The 7,932-nt window shown below is 48.5% G+C and overlaps 1 protein-coding gene across 4 annotated transcripts; it reads left to right on the plus strand.

The window, feature by feature from the left end:
* The first annotated feature begins 1,588 nt into the window (after positions 1–1,588).
* On the plus strand, positions 1,589–7,189 carry CHCHD7 (coiled-coil-helix-coiled-coil-helix domain containing 7). 4 transcript variants are annotated; one of them, XM_079722364.1, is made up of 4 exons: positions 1,589–1,687; positions 4,555–4,624; positions 6,207–6,305; positions 7,051–7,189. In XM_079722364.1, the coding sequence occupies exons 2-4, from the start codon at positions 4,571–4,573 to the stop codon at positions 7,153–7,155; spliced, it is 258 nt and encodes an 85-aa protein (XP_079578490.1). In that variant the 5' UTR covers positions 1,589–1,687; positions 4,555–4,570; the 3' UTR covers positions 7,156–7,189. The 4 variants fall into 4 exon arrangements, with proteins under 4 accessions (XP_079578490.1, XP_079578493.1, XP_079578491.1 ...); XM_079722367.1 differs by lacking the exon at positions 1,589–1,687 and adding an exon at positions 2,347–2,367; XM_079722365.1 differs by lacking the exon at positions 1,589–1,687 and adding an exon at positions 2,641–2,751.
* The last annotated feature ends 743 nt before the right edge of the window (positions 7,190–7,932 follow it).

Here is a 7,932-nt window from a genome sequence, read left to right on the forward strand (position 1 = left end):
CCCTTCGAAAGTTTTAAAAAATAAATAAATATTAACTCCTTGGTCCCTGCAAAGTCAAAATGGGCTTCAGGGGAAAGGCGGTTCATCCTTCTACCTTGAGCGAGAAAAGGGGGAGCATCCCGGATTTTTTGGGATTTTTTTGCGATTTTTAAAAAATTTTTATTTGGTTATATGCCTGAGTTCTCCCTCCATTTTGGTTGTTTATGATACTGACAACAAGCTGTCCCTGCTCTGTGCAGATCTCCTGCTTTCATTTACCAGCCCTCCTCCCGCAGGCACACACCCCGGGCTCACACCTCCCCGCAGACCCCGCACCCCGACCCCGACTCGCCCACCTGAGGAAAGGGCAAAAACAAATCCGTTTCTCCAAAAAAGAAAAACCTCTTTTGAAAAAGGGGCAAAGTTCCCCCAAGTCACACAAAGTGCCCCCCAAATATTGCCGACTGCGGGTTTCCGCCAGGCCCTTTGGGAAGCGACCTTCCCCCGGGATGTTTTGGTGGAAAATGCGGAGAGTTTACTCGTAAAACTGAATTTATATTAATTTTTCCCTTATTTTTCGGGTCTCTAATGTCTTCCGCTCTCGCTGCTGCCGCTGCCGCTGTCACAATATTCACAGCACCAGAGAGGAGGAGGAGGAGGAGGAGGAGGAAAACTTTTCAAACTTTCCAGACCCTGAAGAAAGGGTTTTTTTTTTTTCCCACCGACCTCACCTTCGGGTCTCCAGCCGCATCGCCCCCTGCCCTGTCAGCAGCGACTCCGGGAGTCCTCGCACCCCCGCTGAATGATTTTATTTTATTTTTTATTATTATTTTTCTCTCTGGGGTCCTGAGCAGGGGCTGAGAGTAGCACAAACTTTTCCTCCTCCTGCCGCCGCCGCGGCTCCTCTGCCCCCTCGGCGAGTCCCATAATTTAAATAACCCTGATATTTCTCCCGCTAAACGCCTCTCCGCCGCCCCGGACCCCGGGAGAACTCACCGCGGGGCTTTAACATCCTCCCTCCGGCCCGTCCGCCGCCTTTACACCGCCCGCGGAATTTCTAATAATTTTTTTCTCATATTTCGGGCTGGACGCGGCGGGCCTGGAAATTGTTTCCTTACGCCTCTTTCCAGCAGCCATTGTAGTGTATGCGCTGCCCCTGCAGCCCAACTTGCAGCTGCCGCCGCCGCCGCCGCCGCCGCCGACGTCGCGCCCACCGCTGCCTCCCCCGGCCCGCTCGGCCGCCGCCCCCGCCTCCCGCCGGCCCGCCCCCTGCCCCCGCCCGCCGCTGCGCCCGCCCCCCCCGCCCGCTCCGCCCCGGGGTCGACCACTGGACGCCGCCGCCGCCGCAGCTGGGCCCGCCGATTGGCCCGCCACGCCGCCCGTCAAGCCGAAGTGTTAAGAGGCGGGCCGCGGCGCGGGGGGAACGCGGGGGGAACGCGGGGGGCGGGGCCGCGCGCGCCGCCCCGCCCACTCCTCCCGCCTCGGCCCTCCTCCCGTCGGCCGGGGGCGGGGCGAGGCCCGCCCGCCCCCGCCGCGCCAGGCCCCGCTCGGCTGTCAGTCAGGCGGCGGCGCGCCCCGATTGGGCCGGCGGCCGCCGGGGAGCGGGGGCAGCACGTTGGGATGCGCGCTACTTAAGGTCCCGCTGCGTGAGCCATTGACGTGTTTGGAGCTGGAGACGGCCTGGGCGCTGGTGAAGCGGCGGCCCGAGGTGAGTAGTTCCCCGCCCTTCCCTCTGCGGCGGCTGCCGGGCTGCGGGAAGAGACTGGCGCGCCTGGGCCGCCGCGGGGCCCGCATCCGCTTCTCCGGCGTGACGCCGCTTCCACTAGGCCTCGCCTGGGCGCGGGCCCCTTCCCGTCACATCCTCCCCGCAACACGGGTCTCCTCGGGCCGGGGACGAGGAAGTTGCCCCCTGCCTGGGCACCCCCGGCCCTTCCTTCACCCTTCTTCCCAGCCTTTGGAGCGTAAAGGCCTAGCCCTGCCCCCAGTTCCCTGCGTTTTCCTCTCCCCCTGCCCTTCTGGGCGCCGTCGAAGGTGAAGGTCGGGGCAAGGTGGGTTCACCTGCGCCCGCCGTCGGGGGGCCGGGCAGCTCGTTGGAGGTAGCGGGGCCTGGGGCTCGCCTGGCTCCAGGGTCTCCGCACGCCTTCCCCGCCCCCTCCGCAGGGCCCCTGCGACTTCCTGACCCTGCCTGCCTGCACCCAGCCGTGGGTTAAAGGCTTGAGGGCCTCGCAGGACGTGTTTCAGCTTCCCGACGGTTGTCCTGCGGTTTGGGAGGGCCGCAACTCCTGCCTAGGCAAGGACCAGCACGGGAGGGGTGGGCTGGACGGGTCAGCAGCGTTCGCCTCCCCCTTCCCTTGCAGAGCTGCTCGGAGTGGCGACCAGAACCACTGGGTAGGAAATCAAGAAACACTTTTTAAAGCAGTTTGCCCTTTGGAAAAGATTTTAGAGCTATTCCTCAAACGTGCTGTGCTTTTGCGGCGCCTCTCTCAAATCGTTGGTTTCTTTCTGACTGTCCCCTGCAAGTAGAGCTTCGTCACGTTTGTTTGGTACCTTCAGAAACTAAGTAGATAAGGCCTCGCTGGCGGAACACTCGATCTTGACTTCAGCCCCGCTCCTCACTGTAAACTGACATTTCCTCTTCATTTCCAGTTGATACATGAGGATTCATGCAAAGAAGGTGACAGTCGGAAATCCAAACTTAGATTGACTTGTCTTTAGAATCCGGAAGGGAAAGGAAATGAAAGGTGGATAAACTCCTACAGCAGACCTGATTCGGTATATGTGATGTTACCTCGGTGTTATTTGTAAAGAATTCCTGACCCGGGACAATGATAAAATGCGAAGCAGAACATTTTCACAGAAGGCAGGCAACCTGAGTTCTGTCTGCGTCTGATCGTTGTTGAGATTATATCCAAGGCATATGAGCAGCTAAGCAGAGTTCTTTGCTCTCACAGCCTAGGACAGATGTAGAGAGGATGGCTGTGCATTTACTTAGTGCCCTCACCTCTCATAAGAAGAAGTGAAGCCTGCAAAGGAATTATATTCAGGGGAGGAAGAAGCTTCTACATATAGTTGAACAGCATCTTGAATTTCCTTTTTGCTAAGATGTTTCTGCTAGCTAGGTATACTCACGTATTGGTCCGTGAAGATCATAAAATAGAAGGGTTATTTAGTGGGTACCGAAAAGACCCCCGAATGATTAGACTTTTTTCCATCCTTCTTTGCAAAGCTTATCTCCTTTAGCCTGGACATCCTGATCTTTCTCTTAATAGAGAAATGGAACTAGTTGACTCAAGATTCAGAATACCTTCACTTTTCAGGAGCTTGTGGGGTTTGATTGTTTTTCCTGCATGTACTTCATTTCTTTTAACATGACTGATATTTTGTGATGGTCCCATCTTGGGCAAGGAAAGTAGAAACCATTTTGTACAAAAATTCTGAGCTCTGTCTGGTTATAGTGATGCAGTTTTTATTCAGTGGTGTTTTGGGTAAGTCATACGGCATTATTTGCTGACTTCTCCTTTGATCTTTAGGTAAAAGACAGTTAAGCTAGAACACCATTCAGCAGTAAGTTCCTTAAACTTAGTGCAGAGCATTTAAAAATATTTGTGGGTGGCTTAATCGATAGTATGCCAATACGTTGAAATAAACAAAAAATTACTTTTTAGTAATTAACAGTTAGTTGATTATTTTTTTTAGTTTTCCCTTTTAGTTCATTTCTATGGCATGTCTTTGAAGATAATAGTATACCAATTTCAATTAACTTCATTATAGAGAGTAGTTGTCCTGGGATAGAGTCGACATACTTGTTATATGAGTATATGACTTGACTTGGAATCACTAATGGGCTCTTAGAGAACTGTGATCACCTTTAACGGATAAAGGCTTCTTCAGAGCTGTATCTGTATATACGGCTTCAGTTGGAAGATGAATGCCCCACAGTAGCATCCCCTGACTTCCTTCAACCCTGGGAAGTATCAGTTAAATAGAAGAGGCCCCTGGAAGTTAAGTTTCAGATTTTCTTTTTTTAACTTTTCAGAATGTCAACTAACCAATAACTTTGTTTTGTTTTTGTTTTTGGTATATTGGCCACCCGAGGGCCGGCTGTGGAGTAGACATTCACGTACTTTAGTTAACAAATGTTTTTGCTAAAGTTGGGTTGTACTAAATTATTCCACCCTTATTTTGTGTGCTAATCCATGTATAATAAGGAAGTAATAGAGTGCATGTGGTATTCTTAGGTTTCGTTAATACATTTAATTGCTTAACCTTTAGAAATAGGAGTAAACTAAATTTTAGGAGTAAATTTTAGCTGAATTATCTTTCTTTCTGGACATTGTAATCAAATTTCAGTAGATGCACTTCAGTAATTTAAATAAGGCCTTTGTGCTGAGGCACACGTCAGTGCAAAGGAGAATCACATCCAAGTCTTTACTCTGAAAATACAGAGGTTATATGAGTTCCTCACTGGATAATCATTATGTCAAAATTAACTTTTCAAGTACTTGCGGAGCTGATGAGATTTACTGGCTTATATTGTCATCCACTGTGTAACGCTTCCCCAACATCTGCCTGCAGGAAGAAGACAGTTAGGATGTCCGTGGTAACTGGAAGGCTGAGAGATCCTGACATAAATCCTTGCTTGTTGGTAAGCCAGTTCGCTTTTAATTGTCACGAGTATTAAGTTGGAAAAACGGGCTTCTTCTGATTTTGTGGGCGTCAGTTTTCTGCAGTTCTTAAATAAAGTTATTTCTGTACAAGAAATATTCCTGGCCTGTGTATCCTTATTTCACTAGAGCATTTTTAGATATTCATAATATAGCTAACAAGGACTCATCTCTCTTAAGTTTCCCTAATTTGTGTAACATCACTGTTATACTAGACAAGCATGTGTAACACTGAGGAAATTCTTGAGTCCAAACATGCAAAGATGGAAAGTAGGTATTTTTAAACGGTCACTGAAATTTATGTTTTGATAGCAGTGATTTCATCATGTCCCTGAGACGGCCTGGCTGAGGATAAGGGCTGATAACTGAATTAGGCTATTTAAAGCCTGAAGGTTTCCACAAAGGTATCATGTAAACAGAACATTTTGTTGTAATGGTAAGGTTTTATTGGCATTTATTTGGTAAGATTAGCGGTTCTTACTTGTGGCATTGTCACCCTTGAATAATGCAGTCATCGGACTGGTGCTATGAAAATTATATTCCCGATCCTATATGCATTTTCCAAATATACACATTCATTAAATATTTGGCTTAGAAAATTAGCTTTGCTATACATATGAAATCTGTTTAACAGCTTTACCAAGTCTCTTTAGCTAGACCATGTTTCTTAGATCTGTGAAGCAAGTTACTTTCCCCTTTATTTAAAGCTTTCCTTTAGCTGGAGTCTCAGAATCATGCCTTTCACTTTGAAGTTTGTTCTCCAATCTACTTCCAGTTCAGACAGCTGAAATTTAACTCCCAAATGGCAGCTACCCTCCTTGAACTCTTAGCCCTGTGTTGCTCATTGTGGTTTTGAAGTGATATTAATGATAACCTATTAAAATTGCTTACATAATTGTGTATTTACTTGCGTAATGGAGCAAATGATAGCCAGACATACGTTGAGATGAATGTCGTTAAGTTACCTTGATGCAGACCAGTCATTAGCAACTTACTTAGGTTCTCGAAACCACCTTAACTCAAACATTCAAGTCCAAGCGAGAACTTGGAGGGGCGGAGAGCTGCCCTCCGAGTCGGGAGACTTGAGTTTTGCTTCCACGTACAGCAGTGATTCCCTCCCCGCTCCAGCCCGCCTCGCGTGGCTTGTGGGATCTTAGTTTCGAGACCAGGGATTGAACCCAGGCCCCGGCAGCGAAAGCACCGAGTCCTAACCACTGGGCCGCCAGGGAACTCCTTGCATCGTGATCTTGAGCACCTTTCATCTTGTCTCGGCCTCTTCATTGAACGGTTACTGGGTTAAGTGATCGCAGTCAGTGCTTCGACTCAAATTCCTGTGATCAGATGTTCAGAAAACTGACGCCACTGTGAAAAGGAAGATGTCTGCTTTGAGCAGAACGAATGCTGGGATAGTTGGAAAGATAATTCTGTTCATTATCTGTTCGTTCAAATGAACAAAAAGGAACTATTTCACATTACCTGCTCTGGGGGGAAGCAGCTTCAGAAGTTTGGTTTTTTTTAGATGCCATTCCACCTCTTAAATGATACCTATCTTACATATTTAAGGAATCTGATGCTTCTACCAGATGTATGGATGAAAATAACTATGACAGAGAAAGGTGTTCCACTCACTTCTTGAAGTACAAGAACTGCCGGAAGTTCTGGGTAAGCCTAGTTTGGTTACCTTTATGTTAAAACTCATCTGTTCGGCTTGGAACTGAAGCCTGAAGTCTGTTAGCACCCACAATCCTTCCTTAGTGATGGCTGTCGGAAACTTACCTTTTTGACTTTATCCTCCGTGTGCCCTAAAGGATCCTTGGGCGCTCTCGTTAGCTGCCTCACCCTCCGCCTGCGTGTAAGGACGTGGCTCTAATAGAGGTGGGTCTTCCTACGTGCATAAGTGCCTGCGGCCCTAAAGTGATAGCCTGGTTACAATTGGAGTTTTCTGGAGGTGAGCGGAATAGGTGGCTCGCCCCGTCACAACAGGCATCAGGCTTCCTTTTCTCCGCCTCCTCTCCCGCCATCGCCCATGGTCCCATTTTTGGCGGACGTTGCCGTATAATTTGCTTCTCTGAGCACTGGATCCAGCTACTTCCTGTCCCTCTGCTAGCTTACCTGTTGGTTTCATTGGGCAGTTATTCCGTAGCTCCTCTCGATGGACCTGAAGTTACAAAGTGTGTCCCCACCCCAGTTTCAGTTAACATACTCCTGTGGGAATAATCACTTCTGTTTAATTGATAATCGTCTGAAAACAGTATCTGGAGTCCTAGAATTCATTCTTTTTTTTTTTTGTTTTAAACTCGGTTTTTTATGTTTCCTTTCTGAAGACCACGACAGCAGGTTACTGGCAATTGATTAGCATTTAGTACTTGACTGATTTTGGTTTCTTCTTTTTTGTACATACACACAGAATTCTATCATGATCCAGAGAAGACGGGATGGAGTGAAGCCGTCTATGCCTACAGCAGCAGAGAGAGACATAATCTTGGGAGCAATGGGCAAGATGCCCTATTGAGTGTTTGCATTAAAGTGGTTTATTTAACTCAGAAGCAGATGAATATGTTTAATAAGTGGTGACGGTAACTTCTGAAGACCTTCCAGGCCTTACCCAGACAGATCTCAGGTTGCACCAGGGGAAGCCCTGTGTCCTCTGTGTCTGCTCTCAGTGCCATACCGAGAGCAGGCCACTCTGGCTGTGCCGTGTCACCAAGTTTACAAGACTTCCTGAAGGCAGGGGAGCATCAGGAAAGACTCCATGAAGAGTTGAGCTTTTCCGCTGGGTGTCGAAAGAGAAGTAAGTCGTGAATGAGAAAGGACTTAATGGGGGTGAAAGGGAAGCAGTCCTTGTGATGTGAGTGACGACATGATGCAGGGAAAGCTGGAGCCACATCTGGAGAGCAGTGTGTAGACGGTTCCCCCTGGAGGGTGAGGTGGGGGACTGAGTGGTGGGGAGAAGACGGGAAGGTAAGTCCAGGGTGGGTGCGTGGTGGGCGTCTAATCCCAGCGCGTTAGTAAGGTCCCTGCCCTGACTTCGCTCATGTACCTCAGTTTAAAAAGGTTAGGGGAGCAGGGGAAAGGCAAGGTTGGCATAAGTGGCATGGAAAAGAACTGGCTTTCTTCATTTTCTTTCTTTAACGAAACGCTTAGCCAAAGGATTCTGTAACTCAAATCTGTGAATACTGGACAACCTTGTGAAGGCGTAGTATCCTTGAACCACAATAATGGAAAGAAAAGGTGAGACTTTCAGAAGTAGGATTTCTACTTGCAGGATGAGGTGGACAAGGAGGATTTG

The sequence above is a fragment of the Hyperoodon ampullatus genome (genome assembly GCF_949752795.1).
Source record: "Hyperoodon ampullatus genome assembly, chromosome: 17".
Classification (NCBI taxonomy): domain Eukaryota; kingdom Metazoa; phylum Chordata; class Mammalia; order Artiodactyla; family Ziphiidae; genus Hyperoodon; species Hyperoodon ampullatus.